Here is a 22,771-nt window from a genome sequence, read left to right as displayed (position 1 = left end):
CCCCCAGGTCTCTCTGTTCCTGCACCCCCTTTAGAATTGTACTGTTAAGTTTATATTGCCTCTCCTCATTCCTCCAACCAACATGCATCTCTTCGCAATTCTCTGCATTAAATTTCATCTGCCATGTGTTTGCCCATTCCACCAGCCTTCTACATCTTCTTGAAGTCTATCACTATCCTCCTCACTGTTCACTACACTTCCAAGTTTCATGTCATCTACAAATTTTGAAATTGTGCCCTGTATACCCAAGTCCAAGTCATTAATATATATCAAGAAAAGCAGTGGTCCTAGTACCTGGGGTACACCGTTGTATACCTCCCTCCAGTCCGAAAAACAACTGTTTCACCATTACTCTGTTTCCTGTCATTTAACTAATTTCGTATTCATGCTGCCGCTGCCACTGCCCCTTTTATTCCATGGGCTTCAATTTTGCTATTATGTCGCACTTTATCGAACGCTTTTTGGAAGTCCATATACACATCAACCGCACTACCCTCATCAACCCTCTCTGTTACCTCATCAGAAAACTCAATCAAGTTAGTTAAACACGATTTGCCTTTAACAAATCCGTGCTGGCTATATAAAAAAAATATACTTTTTATATTCATGGATATATATTAATTTACGTACCTATTAAGCCATACTTACCTCCAATTAATTTATAATAATTATTTTAACATTATACTTCGATACATTACTTAATTAATCATTTCTATATTTTACTGTATAACAGTTAGATTTTTTTGCTCTAATAATACAATATTCCTGATGGGGATACGTTGGAGATTTCAGTGTAACTCTGCTCATTGTCATCACACTGTGTATAAACAGAGTCAGACCTCTCACCCCTTTTAATGTCTTGATCCATTATTTTTCCAGCTTTGAGTGCTGCAGATTCCACTGCTCTTTAAACAGAGAGTAAACAGCCCAGCTCTTCCTGTTGTGAGTGTTGTGTTCGGGCGGAACGGTTCTCGGGACCATGGGGACAATTTGCGGCGGTGGAGCCGGAAGCACGTGTCGCTGAATGTAGCGAGTCGCCCAGAGTATCGGTTCTGGACACGGCGCGTTTTTTGAGCTTGTGAGGCGAGTCCTCTGGAGCGGGTACCATGGCGTCCGGTACACCCCCGGGGGAGGACGATGGCATGGATGCATTCATCGAACAGTTCAAGAAGCAGAAGTACAAAGCGGGCTTCAACGAGGATAACTGGGAGGAGGTGGGATTTGGAGAACTGGTTAGAAAATGAGGGGGAGGGGGATGTTTGCAAATGTTAGTTTCCTCAGTTCGCAACTTTGGGAAAAACATGCGATAAATACGTTGCCTAGGGATACTGGCACACGAGGATTAACAAACTCTTATTGCAAAGCTAACTGAACGATGGCTCGTAACATTGGGCGCTTGCTGAGGATGGCCCGGCTGAGATTAGCTACCTCAGGATCAGATCAGAAGTTCAAAAGCAAAATACTGCGGATGCTGGAGATCTGAAATAAAACCCGAAAATGCTGGAGAAGCTCAGCAAGTGAGGCAGCATCTGTGGAGAAAGAAACAGGGTTAACGTTTCAAGGCCGAAGTCCTTTCGTCGGAACTGGAAGATGTTAAAGAGTTAAAGTTTTCAAGCAAGTACAGAGCCTGGGGGTGGGGAGGAAAGAACAAAAGGGAAGGTCTGTGATAGGGTAGAGGGCAAAAGGGATGATGGTGCAAGGCAAGGAAGGTGGTAATGGGACAAGTTAAGAAACAAAAGATTGATCAGGAGTAGTTGTAAATGGCAACAGCAGAACCATTACCAGCACTAGCTGACGGAAAAAATGGGAGCAGTGGTGATGAAGTTATTGAAATCAATGTCGAGTCCGGAAGGTTGTAAAGTGCCCAATCGAAAGATGAGGTGCTGTTCCTTGAGCTTATGTTGAGCTTCATTGGAACAGTGTAGGAGGCCGAACACAGAGAGATTAGAGTGGGACAGGGAATTAAAATGGCAAACGACCGGCAGATCAGGGTCGCACTTGCGGACAGAACGGAGGTGTTCAGCAAAGCGATCACCCAATCTGCATTTGGTCTCCCCAGTGTAGAGGAGACCACATTGTGAACACCGAATACAGTATACTAAATTGAAAGAAGTACAAATAAATCGCTGTAAAGTACTTGTACTTACCCTCACCCCTTCCCTTCCCTTCCAGAACCATGATAGGGTCCCTCTTGTCCTCACCTTCCACCCCTCCAGCCTCCACATTCAACGTATCATCCTCCTCCATTTCTGCCACCTCCAGCGCGATCCCACCACCAAACACATCTTCCCTTCCCCTTCCCTTTCAGCATTCCGAAGGGACGGTTCCCTCCGCATCACCCTGATCCATTCTTCCATCAGCCCCAACACCTGCTTTCCTCCCCACAGCACCTTCCTGTGCGAGTGCAGGAGATGCAACACCTGCCCCTTCACCTCCCACTGTCCAGGACCCCAAACACTCCTTCCAGGTGAAACAGCGGTTTTACTTGTACTTTTTCAATTTAGTATACTGTATTCGCTGCTCACAATGTGGTCTCTACACTGGGGAGACCAAACGCAGATTGGGTGACCGCTTTGCTGAACACCTCCGCTCTGTCCGCAAGCATGACTCTGACTTGCCGTTTTAATTCCCTGTCCCACTCCCACTTTGATCTCTGTCCTCGGCCTCTTACACTGTTCCAATGAAGTTCAACGTAAGCTCAAGAAACAGCACCTCATCTTTCATTTAGGCACTTTATAACCTTCCGGACTCAACATTGATTTCAATAACTTCAGATCATAACCACTGCTCCCATTTTTCTAAGGAGTCTTACAACACCAGGTTATAGTCCAACAGCTTTATTTAAAATCCCAAGCTTTCGGAGGCTTCCTCCTTCGTCAGGTGAGTGTGGGATTCCATAAAGGTACAGTATATATAGTCAGAGAACAATGCCTGGTGATTACAGATAATCTTTCCAACTGCCCGTTATCAAGGCAATCAAAGGAGTTGAATAGTGTTCAGACAGAGAAACGTTACATACAAGACTACTGAATACACAAACAGTCAGAGCACAAAGACAGCGAGAGAGAGAAACATCCGAAAGGCAGAGAAAGAGAGAGAATGACCAGTTGTATTAAAAACAGATAACTTTTTTTTTCGCTGGTGGGGTTACATGTAGCGTGACATGAATCCAAGATCCCGGTTGAGGCCGTCCTCATGGGTGCGGAACTTGGCTATATCAATTCCTGCTCGACGATTTTGCGTTGTCGTGTGTCTCGAAGGCCGCCTTGGAGAACGCTTACCCGAAGATCGGAGGCTGAATGTCCTTGACTGCTGAAGTGTTCCCTGACTGGGAGGGAACCCTCCTGTCTGGCGATTGTTGTGCGGTGTCCGTTCATCCGTTGTCGCAGTGTCTGCATGATCTCGCGCAACAATCGTCAGACAGGAGGGTTCCCTCCCAGTCGGGGAACACTTCAGCAGTCAAGGACATTCAGCCTCCGATCTTCGGGTAAGCGTTCTCCAAGGCGGTCTTCGAGACACACGACAACGCAAAATCATCGAGCAGAAATTGATAGCCAAGTTCCGCACCCATGAGGACGGCCTCAACCGGGATCTTGGATTCATGTCACGCTACACGTTACCCCACCAGGGGAAAAAAGTTATCTGTTTTTAATACTGGTCATTCTCTCTCTCTGCCTTTCGGATGTTTCTCTCTCTCGCTGTCTTTGTTCTCTCACCATTTGTGTATTCAGTAGTCTTATATGTAATGTCTCTCTGTCTGAACACTATTCAACTCCTTTGATTGCCTTGATAACGGGCAGTTGGAAAGATTATCTGTAATCACCAGGCATTGTTCTCTGACTATATATACTGTACCTTTATGGAATCCCACACTCACCTGACGAAGGAGGAAGCCTCCGAAAGCTTGGGATTTTAAATAAAGCTGTTGGACTATAACCTGGTGTTGTAAGACTCCTTACATTTGTCCACCCCAGTCCATCACCGGCATCTCCCCATTTTTCTGGACAGCAGGTGCTGCTAATGGTTCTGCTGTTGACATTTATAGCTTTTCCAGACCCATCTTTTGTTTCCTTACCTGTCCCATTACCACCCTCCTTGCCTTGGACCATCATCCCTTTTGTCATTTAATCACTTTTGCCCTCTATCCTATCACAGACCTACCCTTTTGTTCTTTTCCTCCTCTTCCCCTTCCTCCCCCCCGCTTTTCCCTGGCTATGAATTGCTTAAAAACTTTAAATCTTTAACATCTTCCAGTTCTGGCGAAACGTCTTCGTCCTGAAACGTTAACTCTGTTTCTTTCTCCACAGATTCTGTTTCTTTCTCCACATATGCTGCCTCACTTGCTGAGCTTCTCCAGCATTTTCTGGTTTTATTTCAGAACAGGAGTTACCTGTTACAATTTTTTTAAATGTCCATGCTCTATAACATTCCGTTCTGATGGGTAGGCGATTTCAGTGCCACTGGCTCAGCCAGCCCTTGTTACAGAATCCTCTTTCTGATTAAATGTTGCCACGATTTGCAACCGACTGGAAGCTCACAGACGTGCAGTGTTGCACATTTATCCAGATAGATTCTGTCCTTCTATCAGCAGTGATAATGATGCATTAGTCCTTGCACTCAATATAACAATAGGTGACTGCACTTCAAAAGAAATTCATTGGTTGTAAAGTACTTTGGGATATTCTGAGAAGATGATAAGGGACTACATAAATACAAATTAGATTTCTATCATAATATCAAGCTTCCATTTGTTAAGATAATGATGAGCCAGTTTCCCCCCCTGAATTTAGTGACACTGCTGGCAGCAAATACTGCATAAGAATCTTCATCAAAAGCAAAATATTGCAGATGCTGGAAATCTGAAATAAAAACAGAAAATGCTGGAAATCATGTCAGGCAGCATCTGTGTGGAAAGAAACAGAGTTAATGTTTCAGGTTGATGACCTTTTGTCAAAACTGGAAGAAATTGAAGATTTAACAGTTTTTAAGGTCTCTGATAGGGTGGAGGGCAGGAATGATTAAATGACAAAAGGGATGATGGTGCAAGGTAAGGAGGGTGGTAATGGGACAAGTAAAGAAATAAAAGGTGCAGTGGGAAGCTCTCCTCCCCACGGCACCTTCCCGTGCGAGCGCAGGAGATGCAACACCTGCCCCTTCACCTCCTCCCTTCCCACCATCTAGACCCCCAAACGCTCCATTCAGGTTAAACAGCGATTTACTTGTACTTCTTTCAATTTAGTACACTGTATTCGCTGCTCACAATGCGGCCTCCTCTACATTGGGGAGACCAAATGCAGATTGGGTGTTCGCTTTGCGGAACACCTCCGCTCTGTCCGCAAGCATAACCCTGAGCTTCCGGTCGCTTCCCATTTTAATTCTCCGTCCCACTCCCACTCTGACCTCTCTGACCTCTCTGACTTTGGCTTCCTACACTGTTCCAATGAAGCTCGAGGAACAGCACCTCATCTTTCGATTGGGCACTTTACAACCTTCGGGACTCAACAATGATTTCAATAACTTCCGATCATAACCATTGCTCCCATTTTTTCGGACAGCAGGTGCTGGTAATGGTTCTGCTGTTGCCATTTACAGCTCCTCTAGACCCATCTTTTGTTTCTTTACTTGTCCCATTACCACCCTCCTTGCCTTGCATCATCACTCCTGCTCACCACCCTATCACAGACCTTCCCTTTTGTTTTTTCATCCTCTTCCCCCCCCCCCCACCCGCCTCTTTCCCTGATTCTGTACTTGCTTAAGTATTGTTAAATCTTCAGCTTCTTCCAGTCCTGATGAAAAGTCATCGACCTGAAACGTTAACTCTGTTTCTTTCTCCGCAGATGCTGCCTGACCTGCTGAGTATTATCAGCATTTTCTGTTTTTAGATAAGAATCTTCTTGCTGTTCCCAGGTTTGATGTCTGTTCTGACTATGAGGTTGCTAATCTCAGCTGGGCCAATTGTAGAAATGCTGCAATTGGTTTGAGTCCCTGGTTTAGAAAAGGGGGAAACTGTCTCGGGTTCCTTCTCCTGATACTATCCAACAAACTAAAAAGTGTGCTTTTGTGGAATTAAGGAGAGAATCAATCAGTACCCCTCCCTGCCTGGGTTGACTAACAAGCTAACACTTGCCAAGGCTCACACATGAATAATGCCTGATTTGCAAGGGGGTGACTGTGGTCAATGGAGCCACAAGGAAAGGGAGGCTAGAGGAGAATGTTGAAGAAACATTGCCAAAGGAAGTAGGAATTTTGTGTTCCTTGGACGGTTATGTTGCTAAAACTAAAAAAAAACTTGTATAGTGCTTTATATCGCAACCTAAGGACCTTGCAGAAGTTACAACCAGTTAATTACTTTTGAACTTCAGTGACTTATTATCATGTAGGAAACATAGCAGCTAATCTGCCCACAGCAATGACCCCACAAACAGCAAAAGAATGACCAGATAATCTGTTTTTGGTGGTGTTGGTTAAGGGAAGAATGTTGGCCATGTCACTGGGAGAACTCTCTGCTCTTTGAATAAGGTCATGTGATCTTTTATATCCACCTGAATAGGCAGAACCTATGTTTAATATCTTGTGCAAAATATAGCACTGCTGACAATGCCGTACTTCATTGGTGATGTGCTGGTTAACGTAGATTATGTACTCAAGTGGGCCTTGAGCCCACAATTTCTGACTTAGAGGCAGGAGTGCTACCAACTGAGCTTATCTGCCGCTTTAAATACTGTACTGGTGTAAGGTGATCATCTTGCCATGTTTATTGAGTTGCAGTAACTGAGCAAGTCTATGTGGCATCCCATTCCAATTAGATTTCAGAGTAATAGCTGCCAGCTTTTACTATGAGTTTGTGTACTGGGTGTATATATTGAGGATTTGAGGTCAAGGGTCAAAATTGTGGTCAGTTGGCTAAATTTACTACCTCCAGTGCACTGGATCAAAGCAGCCATTGGCATAAAAAATGTAATATTTTAGCATGTATTTGAATCACATAATGAATTACTTTTGGAGTATAGTGACTTTTATGATGTATGCAAATTTTGCAGCTATTCTAGGGCAGCAACATTCCACAAACAACGAGATTACATTTTTTTGGTATATAGCAAATGTGGTATATAGCAAATTTTCTATCTCCCTCATGAAAGGAGGGAGATAGAAAACAGGGAACTACAGGCCAGTTAGCCTGACATCAGTCATTGGGAAAATGCTGGAATCCATTATTAAGGACCTGGTAACAGGGCATTTAGAAAATATGATTAGGCAGAGTCAACAGGGTTTTATGAAAGGGAAATCGTGTTTGACAAATCTATTAGTTTTTTGAGGATATAACTAGCAGGGTAGATAAAGAGGAACCAGTGGATTTAGTATATTTGGATTTTCAAAAGGCATTCGATAAACATAGAAACATAGAAAATAGGAGTAAGAGTAGGCCATTCAGCCCTTCGGGCCTGCTCCGCCATTCAAAATGATCATGGCTGATCGTCTAACTCAGTACCCTGTTCCCACTTTTTGCCCATATCCCTTGATCCCTTTAGCATTAAGAAATATATCTGTCTCCATCTTGACTACATCTAATGACTTGGCCTTCGCTGCCTTCTGTGGTAGAGAATTCCACAGGTTCACCACCCTCTGAGTGAAGAAATTTCTCCTCATCTCGGTTCTAAATGGCATACCCTGTATCCTAAGACTGTGACCCCTGGTTCTGGACTCCCCAGCCATCGGGAACATCCTCCCTGCATCTAGTCTGTCTAATCCCGTTAGAATTTTATATGTTTCGATGAGATCACCTCTCATTCGTCTAAACTCTAGAGAATATAGGTCTAGTCGACCCAATCTCTCCTCATACGTCAGTCCTGCCATCCCAGGAATCAGTCTGGTAAACCTTTGTTGCACTCCCTCCATGGCAAAGACATCCTTCCTCAGATAAGGAGACCAAAACTGTACACAATATTCCAGATGTGGTCTCACCAAGACCCTGTATAACTGCAGTAAGACATCCCTACTCCTGTAGTCAAATCCTCTTGCAATGAAGGCCAACATACCATTTGCCTTCCTAACAGCTTGATGCACCTGAATGCTCGCTTTCAGCGACTGGTGTACAAGGACACCCAGGTCTCGTTGCACCTCCCCTTTTCCCAATCTATCACCATTCAGATAATTGCCTTTCTGTTCTAACAACCAAAATGGATAACCTCACATTTATCCATGTTATACTGTATCTGCCATGTTCTTGCCCACTCACCCAACTTGTCTAAATCACATTGGAGCCTCTTTGCATCCTACTCACAGCTCACATTCCACCCCAGCTTTGTGTCGTCTGCAGACTTGGAAATGTTACATTTAGTTCCCTCATCCAAATCATTGATATATATTGTGAATAGCTGGGGCCCAAGCACTGATCCCTGTGGTACCCCACTAGTCACTGCCTGCCACCCGGAAAAAGACCTGTTTATTCCTACTCTCTGTTTCCTGTCTGTCAACCAATTCTCAATCCATGCTAGTATATTCCCCCCAATCCCATGTGCTTTAATTTTGGCACACTAACCACTTGTGTGGGACCTTATTAAAAGCCTTCTGAAAATCCAAGTACACCACATCCACTGGTTTGCCCCTATCTATTCTACTAGTTACATCCTCAAAAAAACTCCAGTAGATTTGTTAAGCATGATTTCCCTTTCATAAACCCATGCTGACTTTGTCCAATCCCGTTAATGCCCTCCAAGTGTTCTGATATCACATCTTTTATAATAGACTCTAGCATTTCCCCCACTACTGATGTTAAGCTAACGGGTCTGTAATTCCCTGTTTTTTCTCTCCCTCCTTTTTTAAATAGTGGGGTTACATTTGCGACCCTCCAATCTGTAGGAAGTGTTCCGGAGTTTATAGAATTTTGGAAGATGATCACCAATGCATCCACTATTTCCAGGGCCACTTCCTTTAGTACTCTGGGATGTAGATTATCAGGCCCTGGGGATTTGTCAGCCTTTAGCCCCATTAATTATCCTAGCACTATTTTTTTTTACTAATACTGGTTTCCTTCAGTTCTTCCATCTCACTAGACCCTTGGTTCCCTAACATTTCTGGGAGGTTATTTGTGTCCTCCTTTGTGAAGACAGAAGCAAAGTATGTGTTTAATTGTTCTGCCATTTCTTTGTTCCCCATTATAATTTCCCCCATTTCTGACTGTAAGGGACCTACATTTGTCTTCACTAATCTTTTTCTCTTGACATATTTATAGAAGCTTTTACAGTCAGTTTTTATGTTCCCTGCTAGTTTACTTTCATACTCTATTTTTTCCCCTCTTAATCAATCTCTTTGTCCTCCTTTGCTGAATTCTGAACTACTCCCAATCCTCAGGCTTGCTGCTTTTTCTGGCAATTTTATATGTCTCCTCTTTGGATCTAATACTATCCCTAATTTCTTTTGTAAGGCACAGTTGAGCCACCTTTCCTGTTTTATTTTTGCGCCAGAGAGGAATGAATAATTGTTGTAATTCCTGCACATGTTCTTTAAATATTAGCCATTGCCTATCCACTGTCATCCCTTTTAGTAAAGTTCCCCAATCTAGCATAGCCAACTGGCACCTCATACTTTCGTAACTTCCTTTATTTAGATTCAGGACCCTAGTTTTGGATTCAACTACTTCACTCTCCATCTTAATGAGGATTTCTATCATGTTATGGTCACTCTTCCCTAAGGGACCCCACACAACAAGATTGTTAATTAATCCTTTCTCATTGCACAATACCCAGTCTAGGATCACCTGTTCTCTAGTTGGTTCCTCAACGTATTGGTCTAGAAAACCATCGCATACACACTCCAGGAATTCCCCCCTCCCCACAGTTTTATTGCTAATTTGGTTTGACCAATTTATATGTAGATTAAAGTCACCCATGATTATAGTTGTACCCTTCTTGCATTTGTCTCTAATTTCCTGTTTAATGCCCTCCCCTACATCTCCACTACTGTTTGGGGGCCTATAGACAACCCCCACCAACGTTTTCTGCCCCTTGGTGTTTCTTAGCTCCACCCATACAGATTCCACATCGTGATTTTCCAAGCCAATATCCTTCCTCACTATTGCATTGATTTCCTCCTTTACTAGCAGCGCTACCCCACCTCCTTTCCCTTTTTGCCTGTCCTTCCTAAATATTGAATACCCCTGGATGTTCAGTTCCCATCCTTGGTCACCATGCAGCTATGTCTCCGTAATCACAACTATATCGTAACCGTTAATATCTATTGGCGCTGTTAGTTCATCTACCTTATTGCGAATGCTCCGTGCATTAAGACACAATGCCTTTAGACTTGTCTTTTTAAGATTGCAAGTCATCTTAGTTTTATTTTGCACTATAGCCCTATTTGTTTTTCACCCTTGTTTTCTCTGCCTTCCACTATTGCTCCTTCCCTTTCTGTCTTTTGTTTCTATTCTTGTTTCCCCTTCCTCTGTCTCCCTGCTCAGGTTCCCATCCCCCTGCCACTCTAGTTTAAACCTTCCCCAACAGCAGTAACAAACACCCCCGCGAGGACATAGGTCCCGGTCCTGCCCGGCTGTAACCCGCCCCGCTTGTACAGGTCCCACCTTCCCCAGAACCGGTCCCAATGTCCCAGGAATCTAAATCCCTCCCTCCTACACTATCCCTGCAGCCACGCATTCACCTGGTCTATTCTCCTGTTCATATACTCACTAGCACGTGGCACTGGTAGTAATCCTGAGATCACTACCTTTGAAGTCCTGCTTTTTAATTTATCTCCTAACTCCTTAAATTCACCTTGCAGGACCTCATCCCTTTTTTTAACCTATGTCGTTGGTACCGATATGGACCACGACTACTGGCAGTTCACCCTCCCCCTCCAGAATGTCCTGCAGCCGCTCCGTGACATCCTTGACCCTAGCACCAGGGAGGCAACATACCATCCTGGAGTCACGTTTGCAGCCCCAGAATCGCCTATATGTTCCCCTTACAATTGAATCCCCTATCACTATAGCCCTGCCACTCTTCTTCCTCCCCTCCTGTGCAGCAGATCCACCCGTGGTGCCACGAACTTGGCTCTTGATAAGCCATCTCCCCCAACAGTATCTAAAGCAGAATATCTGTTTGATAGGGAGATGGCCCCAGGGGACTCCTGCTCTACCTGCCTAGTCCTTTTACTCTGCCTGGCAGTCACCCATTTCCTTTCTGCCTGCGTAATCTTTACCTGCGGTGTGACCACCTCACTGAACGTGTTATCCACGATAAAGTGCCACACGAAAGGTTGTTACACAAGATAAGGGCTCGTGGGGTTGGGGGGTTATATATTGGCATGGATAGAGGATTGGTTAATGGACAGAAAACAGAGAGTAGGAATAAACGGGTCATTTTCAGGTTGGCAGGCTGTTACTGGTGGGGTATTGCAAGGATCAGTGCTTGGGCCTCAGCTATTTACAATCTATATTAATGACCTAGATGAAGGGACTGAGTGTAACTTAACAAGGCTGAGATAGATAGATTTTTGGATTCGTAAGGGAATTGAGGGACATGGGGATCGGGTGGGAAAGTGGAGTTGAGGTTAAAGATCAGCCATGATCTTATTGAATGTCGGAACAGGCTCGAGGGGCCGAATGGCCTACTCCTGCTATTCCTTATATCCTTATAGTTGAGGAACGATGTTGGTCAGAACTCTGATCTTCGAATAATGCCATGGGATCTTTAATGTTCGCTTGACTAGTAGACAGGCCCTTAGTTTAATGTCTCATTTAAGAACAGCCCCTCCAACAATGTAGCCTTCCCTCAATCCTGCACTGGAATTTCAACCTGGTTTCTGCATTCAAGTCTTGATGTGCAACTCACACCCACAATTTTCTAATCCAGAGTGAAAATCCTACTAACTGAACCAATTGCACCCATCCCCTTGGAGTGGAGGGGGTGGTGGATTATAATTGAGTTCAGGTGATTGTTTCTTCAAGATTTGAAAGCTGAAATGTGACATTAGTTACATCATTCAACGGGGGAAGGGTGGGCACCTCTGAGCTGATTGTTCAGATGCTGGGAGCTTCACTTCTTATCCATTCTTGGGTAGGAGCCTGTGATGTTTTCTTTGACTTGTTAATGTTGTTAATTGCAGGAATGTTACTCCTGCAAATCTTAAACATAATTTCAATTTTGAAGCCTTATTATTTTGTAGAGGATGCCCATGTATTCTTAAAACACTTACAACTGCCAGCTGCTAGCTAGCCTTGGGCCTTCCAATCGCCACAGTACTTCTGTAGCCGTTGAACTGTTCATCCATTCCTTCACCTCCACCTTTGATGACCTTGTCTCCAATAAAACCTTTACTCCTTCTCATCTACGTTCCCTCAAGTCCAAGGGGTGCAGACTTGATAGAATGCCAAACTCGTGCGCCAGATACTATCACCAGATCTGGCTGGCCCATATCGTGTTATCAGGCTTCAACGACCTCTGCCAAAACTGCCCATTGATCCAGGATCATCCTGGAGAGCAAAGAACACCCCCCCCCATTTCTTTTCTCCAATGCCAAGTGTCCCCTCAAATCCCCCTCCCATTCCCCCTCAAATCCCTCTCCCGTCCCCTCACCTCCAACAAGTCTGAGCAACTCATGGACGACTTCGTTACTAAGTCTGGGATCATTGTTCAACATCCTCTGTTGCTTCCCGTACCCATCCCCCCCTTGTCCTATCCCTGAACCCACGTCATTCTCTAGCTTCTCTCCTATCTCCCATCATGCTTTCCCTGAGCTCACCTTCTCCATGTAAAAAGAAAGAAAGACATGCATTTATATATAGCACCACCTCAGGATGTCCCAAAACGCTTTACAGCCAATTCGCGCCCAGCAAGGTCCCACAAACAGCAAGGTGATAATGACCAGATCATCTGTTTTTAGTTGTTGGTTGAGGGATAAATATTGGCCAGGACTCAAAGGAGAACGCCCATGCTCTTCTTTGAAATAGTGCCATGCGACCTTTTACATCCACCTGATAGGACAGACGGGGCCTCGGTTTAATGTCTCATCCAAAAGAAGGCACCTCTGACAGTGCAGCACTCCCTGGTTACTGCACTGGATTGTCAGCCTAGATTTTGAGCTCAAGTCCCTGGAATGGGATTTGAACCCTCAACCTTCTGACTCAGAGACGAGGTGCTACCACTTATACCGGACCCACATCCTGTTTCTGTGACCCCATTCCCACTAAACTGCTGACCATCTAACTTTCTTTCCTTGCCCCCATGCTAGCTGACATTGTAAATGGTTCCCTGTGCTCAAGTATTGTTTCCCCCTCCCTTTCAAAACCACCGTCAACGTTCCCCCCCCCACCCCCCCTCCGAAAACCTACCCTTAACCCCTCTGTCCTTGCAAATGACTGCCTCGTCTCCAACCACCCATTCCTCTCCAAAATAAGTCTGAACTTATTGTCACCTCTGAAATCCATGCCCATCTTTCCTGCTACTCCATGTTTGAATCTCCTCAATCAGTTTTCCATCTCTGTTACAGCACTGAATCAATGTCACAAATGACATCGTCTTTGACTTTTACCATTGTGCATTTTCTCTCCGTGTTCTCATGACCTTTCAGCAGCCTTTTTAAATGGTGGACCACACTGTCCTCCTTCCATACCGCACCTGAGTGGCACTGCCCTTGCTTGGTCCCACTCTTGGCCCCACTTTCGCCTATATAATTGTAGCCGGAACATCTCCAGCATTGGTATCTCTTCCTGTCCCGGACCGTTACCTCTGGAGTCCCCCCAAGGATCTATATTTGCCCCCCTACTCTTACTCCATCTGCATGCTACCATTTGGTGACATCATCCGCTGACATGGGGTCAGCTTTGACATGTATGCTGACAACACCTAGTTTTACCTCTCCACCTCACGTCCCCTCCATTGTCTCTCTGTTGTCAGACAGCTTGTCTGACATCCAGTCTTGAATGAGACACAATTTCTTCCAGTTAAACATCAGGACAACCAAAGCCAATGTCTTCGGTCCACTGTAGACTTGCCAGATGTTAATTGTATCCATACGATTTATATCAATTAGTGTTAATTGTATTCAGGTGGTGCGTATCAATTGGGGACGCTCTTGTATCCATTTAAATGAGAGCTTATCTAGGGGATGCACGGTGGGTAATGTGGAGCTCTGTGAATAAAGGCTTGGAAGCAACTGAAGACCAGGCTCTTGTATTCTATCCTTCACCTCCTGGCTATCCAATTCATTACACCAGAGAATGTCCATTTTAAATTTTGGTTAAATCAAGTTATTTCAAAACAATGTAATATAAATTACAGAAATTTTCCATTGTTGATGCAGGACAAAAAGTCTGCCTTTGTCTTGAGGAAGAAACCTCACTTTATCAATTGTAAACAATTTTACAACACCAAGTTATAGTCCAGCACTTTATCAGATCATTAAAGGAGAGACATTTCCCCCCTCTAGTCTTATGTTGCCAGGAAGCAACCAGGAGCCAAAGAAATAAATCAATGGCAACAAACTGAGGTGGAAAGGGGTCAGTTCATGCTGACCATATGCTTATTTGCTTTTCCTGTCTAGGAGTTTGACAAGATTCCAATCTTTATGAAAAAGGCACCAGAAGAACTTGATCCTTTGGAGCATCCAGAACTTGCTTGCATCCAGACAATATTGTATGATGAGGATCAATCTCCAGAAGGTACTGGAATTAACTTCAAGCAAAAACATTTAAAGCAAAACCCCCTCTAAATTGCAAATTTTCATTTTGCCCACAACTGACTGTCTCCACTCAGATTCCTTCATCAGAGAAAATGGTGTAGTTCAAGGAATGTAATTTTCTGTTATTGGCAGGGTATTCAGTGTTATCGTGTGTAAAACTGATAGCTGGTAATGTGATGAATTCTCTAAACTGCAGTCTTTTAGCCGGATTCGATGTTTATTTTCACAAGATTACAAAGAAAAAAGATACTCTTGTGAAATTATTACTAATTAAACTTTTAAATGAAGTTTTATTCCTTGATGTAGTCAATGTTGGAATCACTGAAACTGATTGTTTATGGGGAAATCACTGGGGAGAATCTTAAGTCTACCTCTCCCAGTGTAATGCTGCAAACCACCAATTTACAAATTAACTCCTTTTGAAAACCCTTATGGGCCTCCATGCAAGATTAAATGATGAGCCAGATTTTTAAAAAAACAGGTTGGATGGTAATTGCAAAATATTTATAGATTTACACTTTTTTTTAAATGACATTTTCCAGAGCTTGCAAAAACATACAAGAATGAAGGGAATCATTACTTCAAGGAAAAGAATTATAAGAAAGCTATCATCTCCTATACAGAGGGGCTGAAGAGGAAATGCAGTGACTCCGAGTTGAATGCCATACTCCATACGAACAGAGCTGCAGCACAATTTTACTTGGGTATGGCTAGTTGGTACTTGTCAGCTCTAAGATTGTGGAAATGGGGTGGAGTTTGGTGTTGTGATTCTTTAGAAAATCAGTATCGAGGATTTAGGATTGAATCTAGGTCAGAACAATGGGATAAAAGTTGTGTGTCTCTTAGATGTAAGCATCTTAAGTGAATTGAGTTTGGGGCTGCCTGAATCCTATTCCTTATGGATTGGAGTTTACAATATAAAAGTAATCACAATTCACCACTGGTATTAAAACCATAGAAATACATAGAAGTTACAACACCGAAACAGGCCATTCAGCCCAACCAGTCTGTGTTGGCGTTTACCTCAATGCAAGCAAATAGTTCTAAGAACATTTACTCACTCTGTTCCCATATCCCTTCAGCCCCTTTTTCTTCATAAAACCAGTAATCTTACTTGGGGGCCGTAAGGACGGCTGGTGTGTTTAATAGAAATGTCACAATATATAGTTGGGTTGGTTCTGAGGTAAGGCACGATATTCATTTTAAAAGTGTTACCGTAGCACTACCATCCAGATCAAGTCTTGAAAAACAGTTATAGGCCATAACTCAAGAAAGAAAAAAAATGGTATCTATAGTAAAGTGGTGTTTTCTTCCACTTGCCATTGCACTCAAGTAAAGCCAACTGTTTGGTGCGGAAATGAAAATGTGATGAAATTTTGTTTGATAACGCTTCTCTGAAGCGCCCTGGGACGTTTTACTACATTAAAGGCACTATATAAATGTTGAACAGAAAAGTAAAATTGTTTCTCTTACTCTCTGCTTTGATATTTGATATCCAGGTAATAATCGTTCTGCATTAAATGATGTTATTGCAGCTCGGAAACTGAAACCAAATCATCTGAAAGCAATAATTAGAGGTAAGACTGCAGAAACAGTTCTATGTTTTATTTTTCCTCCCCTCCCTTCCAAGGGGAAGGGTGCTCTGTTCCCTGGTTGCTCCTAGAGTTGTTTTGTGACTCCACTAGGAGCAATGAAGCCTCTTTGTTCTTTTCCTCCCTTTTCCCTAGCTTCGAGTAAGTCCACACAGAAGGTTTGGAGGTGCTTTTCCAATTTCCTTTTTCATATTTCCCTTTTCATTTCAGCAGCAGCACAGGTGACATGAGGAACTCCAAAGGCAGGGCACCAGAGTGAACTCAAACTCCATGACAGTATCTTGGAATTCCCAACAATTTGTGCTGCTCTGAGATACACATATGCAATTGTTAATTTAGCAATGTTGTGCTCCACTATTTGATTTTTTTGTTCTTAACAGAAGGTTATAGTCAAAAAATGAGATGTTCAGACAAAACAACATTGTGCAGAATCAATGTTTGTGCTGATTGATCGCGAGCCTTCCCTTCCCGCCCCTCCCCCATTTTTTGCAGCTGTTTATTGTAATAAATAATTAATGGGGCACTGCTAAGAATCAATACTTGCCCCAGAGGTCATGTTCTGGTGACCATCTAACATTAAAAGTAGTACAATATTATGAAACAGAAATGTGTTACTAAGCTAATGTTTCACTGTGACTTTTTGATTAGTGAATAATGTTTTGGGAACTGGGTTCTCCACTGGCATTAACTGGTTGAAGTCTTAACTTTTTATTGTGGTTTTTGACAGGTGTCCTTTGCCACATTGAACTGAAAAATTACAGCAAGGCAATAGCATGGTGTGACGAGGGCCTCCAGGTTGAACCCAAAGAGAAGCAACTCATTGAACTGAGAGCCAAAGCTGATAAACAGAAAGTACGGTTAATGACTACATGTTATATACTGAATGTGGGAGGTACAGTCAATGATTGCATTGTGTGTACTGAATACAGGAGGTATAGTCAACTGTGACTATGATGTGTGTACGTTGCAGGGAAGTGATGGTCAGAGTGGTTGTACAAGGCGGAGAAGAGCTTTGTTGCTGTGGAGAGTGGCAACTGATAAACTACTATGGTGCCTGGCATTGCATTGTAATCTCAGAGACTGGTTTGTGCTATGATCCTGTGATCTCTAGGAGCTGGGTTGAGCCTGTCCAAACACATTGTACTTAAAGCCCTCACAGCAAGCAGAGAGTAGGTGGCTTTTAATGCCATCATTTTGAACAGGAGCGGAACTGAGGTCAAAGACTTGAAAGGAGAATGTTCTGAATGATTATGCCACCTAGTCTCATACTGAATTATTAATGTAATTTTTTTTGTAGCGTGTTGAAGAGCGTAATCTAAGGAAGGAAAAGTTAAAGGAGAAGAAGGAACGTGTGCAAACAGAGGCTTTACTGAATGCCATCAAGGTGGGGAATGTGTAATAATGGAGAAAATGGGCATGTCACTCAAATTAGTTGAGTATTTCTCACGATCTGACTGGAGATGGGTACGTTTCTAGAAACCTGGTCTCTTGGCTTGGCGATGGTATATGGAGACTGACTTACAGAAAGAACATTACATTTAAAAAAAAAACTCTGCTAGGGAGTAAAAAATGATTTTTCATGAACTCTATTTTAAAAGTATTTACTCTGCACTCCCCACGGGCCTATCTCCAGGGGATGGATGATTGTCACGTGGTGCCCCATTCCAGAGTATAGGTGAATATCTTATGGTGGCCATTCTTCGAGGATAAGGGATTAGCTTGTCCTTGGTGCTAGGTGATGCAAGCAAGCATTTTCCATACTTCCTGTGCTTTGCTTTAGTTTCCTTTGTTGTCTCTTGTAGGAAAGGAAGATCAAGTTATTTCAGCCTCAGGAGTTGTCTAGTCAAAACTCTGATGATGAGGAAGATGACAGGGTATTAAAGGCACTGTTGTTTGATGGTATAAACTCTGAGAACGGCATCGTAGTGCACTTGGATGAAAATGGCAACTTAAATTGGCCTGTACTGTTTCTGTACCCCGAATATGAACAAATGGACTTCATCTCAGCGTTTCACGAAAATACCCGGTAAATATTAAAAGAAAGATACCTTTCAGTTTTAGGCAATTGATATCAATATCCTTTTGAAGGTAGGGTACCCAAAACTGTACGCAGTGTTTCACTAGTGACCTAAGCAAGTCTAGAACAATTTGTTTCGGTTTGTAGTCAAATGTTCTTGTGATGTGGGCTGATATTTGATTGTTATGTTGATGAGAGCTACATACTGACTGGAAACTTTCAACGAATGAGCAACAACTACATCTAAATTATTTTCCACCTTAGCTAACGGAGAACTTTTTGTACAAACTTGTGTCTCAGTCCCTGCATTCTGGAGATATCTGCATATACTGGCATTTTGCAATCTTCCTCTGTCCTTGTTTTTATACTGTGAAATTGGATCAAGACAGTTTAGTAGCAGACACTTTCCAAAGGATTTGAACCCGGATCACGAGGTGAAAGGACAATGTGCTGACTGATTCTGCCACCTAGAATCATTATACTGAATCATTAATGTAATTTTTTTTTCGTGTTAAGGAAGGCAAAGAATTTTGCCTTATAGAGAATTAACTTTGGCTGTGCTTCTTTGCAGGTTTATTGATCATTTATCAGTGATTTTTGGTGAGAATGTTCCCCCCTGGGATGCAGAAAAAAAATATGAGCCCAATAATTTGGAGGTATGACTTGAATTGTGTTTAAGAATGCTGCCCTGATTGGAGAGCGAGAAAGTGGCTCCGATTAGGGCGGAACTATTCTTGAATAAAAACGCCACAAATGTTAGCAACCTCCCTCACCATATTAGTTTTCCTCAATTCTAATGCTCTTTACAAAATAATCCAAACTAGAAAAAAAAAACAACATCGTATTTCCTTTAATTACTGAGTTAGAACAGAAAGCTTTTTGTCCCGGTTGACCCGTGGTTATCTTCACCGGCAACTTTACGATCACAAGTTCCAGTTTGACACAGGGCTCCCAGAATTTGCCATAATGTCTCTGTTTAAAAAAACGGAAAAAACAAATTCAGGTTTAAGATGACAAAGTCATCCACACATTTGTGAATACAGCCAAGGAACCTGTACCTGCATGAAGCAACCACAATGAGCGATGGCCCTAAAAGTGAGTCTCTGAAATGGAATTTGTAAATGACTACAGCCCTCACTCGATATTCTTTGGTGCCAAGGAAACTTTGTTGTATCAAGTATATTTGCATGTAAGAGTTTGCTGCCCGCAACCATGTGTTGGTCTGGTTGGTACTTGCACAGTCGTTGAGGAGACCAGATTGATGAGTTAAACAGTAATGTAGGCTGCACATGTCACTTCGGGAAATGTGAGGTAGACAGGGGACATTCTGTTACAACTCTATTTTAGAGTAAAGCAAAATAGGGTGCATGTATCTGAAATAGTGCTGTAAAAGAGCACATCAAGGAACATGGGATTCACATCTTTAAAGATTCTAGTCTTGCGCTCACTTGGTAGACACTAACATTTCACCCCACAGTTTGGTAGGTAATGAAGCTCTGAATGGAGCTGCACTTGAATTACATATTTAAAACAATCATGCAGCATGCAATGTAAATCTTTACCTCTGAATTTTTATTTTCATTTGGGAGGCTGATCACAACTTGCTGAATATGTTAAAATTTCCACATAATAGTCTCTGTATTTCAGGGAGTTGAATTGATCTCTGTGGGTCAGTAATGAAGTCAGAATCCATTCTAGTAAAGACATGATTCCATTTCTTTATTATTCTGCAGAAGTCAGTTTAACTTGTGTTGCGGGTTTGTGAAGAGAAAGACTACTGTGCATGCATGTGGGGACTGGTTACCCACTATAAAATGTCTGCTTTTCTATTGTGGAATCTATAAGCTTCTAATGCTTCATTCTGCTCTGCTGAAGTAACCAAGGGAGGGCAGACTGAGATGTTTGAGAGGAATATTAAAAATGTAATTGAAATCCTTTTTGTTGATCAATTGTTCTCTGATGCTCAGAATACTTTTTTTTTGTCAACAGCTGTATTTTGAAGATGAGCAGGGAGGGGATCTGTTCCAGGTGGACCCCATGTGCACACTGCAGCAGGTGCTGAGTCATGCCAGGTGAGCAGAGTGAATGTTCTTTTAACCAGTTGTTTGCTGCTTTCATTGCCTGCTCTCCCTTTGTCTTTGTTAGGTGTAGCAGTACCATATTTTTGTATAAAGTAGCTTGCGCTCAAATCAATATTGCAAAATCATTGAAGGGGTTGGGTTGCATAGTCAGTTAGAGCATTGCCCTTTTAATCTCATGGACTTGTTGCTAAAAACATGCTTTTGGTCTAAGGGTCTCAAGTGAAGCGAATCTGGACAATATCAGTCCTATTACCTAAAGTCTAAGTCCACAATTTCAAAACTCCTTGTAATAAATTGAAGCTCTCACTCAGGCAATATGGATGGCAGATGTACAATGGGAAATATCACACTCATGCAGTGGAATACTCCCGAAGTTGGGGTTGAGATGAATTGTGCCAGAGAGGAGGGAGTTTTACTACGCACCTAAGCCCTGTTAAACAAGACCAAGGGATGCTCAGTGTTGACAAGGAGAAAATAGAACAGTGGAGAAGAGTTCTCCGAGCTCAGTATTCACCTAAACTCAAACCATTGAAAAGGGTGAAGATTAGACTTGCCTGCCAATGCCTGGTGACACCAAACAGTTCATCGTGCCTGCTATTTGTTGTACTTTATATTTATAAATCAGTTAAGACTTTCTATATTTGGAATATTGATCCTTCCATTCCATCAAGATGGTTGTTGTTTATCAATTCATGCTTCATTGAACCTTTTTTGTCTCTAGATACGTTGTGAAGGCTGGCAATCCAAGAATCATAATTCTGGTTAGAGGTTCATCATTCTCTAGAGACTTTCTATCCGGAAAGAAACTTCAAGTAAATTGAGTTGTCTAAATCCATATTTGCACATAATCAACAGCGGTAACCGGATGTCTTTGGAATACCAAGCAAATACATAAAAAGACAAATTCCCCATGATTATGATTGGCATTTGAAAACTCTACACAGAAATGGGGAAAAATAGACCCGATCACATCTCTCAAAAATGTTGGAACTATATGCAAGTGTAGCAACCATTTTGTGCATAGCAAAATTCCACAAACAATAATGGATGACCAGTTAATCTGATTATAATAGCTTTGGTTGAGGAAGGAATGTTCGCTAGGACACATGGCAAACTCCCTGCTCTTCAAATAGTGCCTTAGGATCTTTAATGTCCACCTCAGCCTCCACAACAAGTAGCTTGGACCTTCATTTAACGCCTCCCTGACAATGCTGTAATTCCTCAGTGCTGCACAGGAGTGCCAGCCTAGATTATATTCTTAAATCCAGCAACGGGACTTAACCTGTCAACATTCTGACCTGGAGGGAAGAGTGCTACTAACTGAGCTAAGCTGACACTGTAAAAAGATACTGCTTTTGAAAACATAGGAACAGGAGTAGGCCATTCAGCCCCTCGTGCCTGCTCCGCCATTTGATAAGATCATGGCTGATCTGTGATCTAACTCCATATACCTGCCTTTGGCCCATATCCCTTAATACCTTTGGTTGCCAAAAAACTATCTATCTCAGATTTAAATTTAGCAATTGAGCTAGTATCAATTGCCGTTTGCGGAAGAGTTTTCCAAACTTCTACCACCCTTTGTGTGTAGAAATGTTTTCTAATCTCGCTCCTGGAAGGTCTGGCTCTAATTTTTAGACTGTGCCCCCTATTCCTATAATCCCCAACCAGTGGAAATAGTTTCTCTCTATCCAATTTAAACATTGTGACTTCTAACTGCAGATAAAAAAAACTCCCATCAGATTTGATGTGAAAAGGCTTAAAATGGGCTGCTTGTACCTATGGACTGACTGGTGGGTTTGAGTAACTCCACCTGGACTATACAGCACCTAACCTGCCCTGGCATCCCTTGGGGATCATGGCAGTCTTCTATTAGCTTCACCTGCACCATCCCGTAGAGGGCCAGTTATCTCCCAGGTTGCTGCTAGGGTCAGTGTACAACTTGCTTCGAGGTGTACAAGAGGAACGGTTGAATCTCTTCCCTTCCCCTCCTTTTGCCCTGGGTGAAGAAATTGCATAACTTCTGCTCGGCATCTTTGAGTAATCTGCACACTACCATTCCACAGCAAAGTATGCTGGAACTCCAACACGTTACTTCATGGTGCTGCTGTGTAACAACAGGTTCTCCTAACATTTCACACCCAGCTCCCGCTGAATGTATAAAATGTTATGGGAAAATAAGCAATTGGCTGACCAGGCAGAGTGCAGTTGGTAATCAGGTACCAAGCAACTGTTTAATTAAACGGGCCTAGTTACATAAATCACAAATTTCTGACCATTCCCAGAACCCAGAGACTGATGTTCAAGATTGTGTATAAAATAGGTAAGAGACTAGTTATTTAAAAATCTATTCAGTGACTGCAGCTGAATAGAGACAAAAATGAACTGGTAATAAAACTGTGATGCAAGGA

General features: G+C 42.7%; 1 protein-coding gene and 1 long non-coding RNA gene across 3 annotated transcripts in view; one reads left to right on the top strand and one right to left on the bottom strand.

Moving 5' to 3' along the window:
• LOC137325216 (uncharacterized) overlaps positions 1 to 1,022 on the bottom strand; it is a 25,198-nt gene extending 24,176 nt beyond the window's left edge. The window contains exon 1 of one of the 2 annotated variants that reach the window (XR_010963844.1): positions 847 to 1,022. This is a non-coding gene — a long non-coding RNA (uncharacterized lncRNA). The remainder of the gene's footprint in view (positions 1 to 846) is intronic. The other variant, XR_010963845.1, reaches the window with a different exon arrangement.
• On the top strand, positions 1,009 to 22,771 carry ttc4 (tetratricopeptide repeat domain 4). Its single transcript, XM_067990057.1, has 10 exons — positions 1,009 to 1,214; positions 14,536 to 14,653; positions 15,216 to 15,377; positions 16,173 to 16,250; positions 16,993 to 17,117; positions 17,563 to 17,649; positions 18,068 to 18,291; positions 18,854 to 18,938; positions 20,272 to 20,354; positions 21,085 to 22,771. Exons 1-10 carry the CDS (start codon positions 1,107 to 1,109, stop codon positions 21,182 to 21,184), a joined length of 1,170 nt encoding a protein of 389 aa, XP_067846158.1. The 5' UTR covers positions 1,009 to 1,106; the 3' UTR covers positions 21,185 to 22,771.

Source organism: Heptranchias perlo, chromosome 9, assembly GCF_035084215.1.
Source record: "Heptranchias perlo isolate sHepPer1 chromosome 9, sHepPer1.hap1, whole genome shotgun sequence".
Taxonomy (NCBI): domain Eukaryota; kingdom Metazoa; phylum Chordata; class Chondrichthyes; order Hexanchiformes; family Hexanchidae; genus Heptranchias; species Heptranchias perlo.
The sequence above is the reverse complement of the archived record's forward strand: the minus strand, read 5'-3'. Positions and strand labels throughout refer to the sequence as shown.

Coding starts and splice junctions, on each gene's coding strand:
- ttc4 (XM_067990057.1), top strand. CDS start 1,107: ATGGCGTCCGGTACACCCCCGGGGGAGGACGATGGCATGGATGCATTC. Junction 17,118..17,562: donor CCAAAGCTGATAAACAGAAA/GTACGGTTAATG, acceptor TTTTTTTTGTAG/CGTGTTGAAGAGCGTAATCT. Junction 17,650..18,067: donor CTTTACTGAATGCCATCAAG/GTGGGGAATGTG, acceptor TGTCTCTTGTAG/GAAAGGAAGATCAAGTTATT.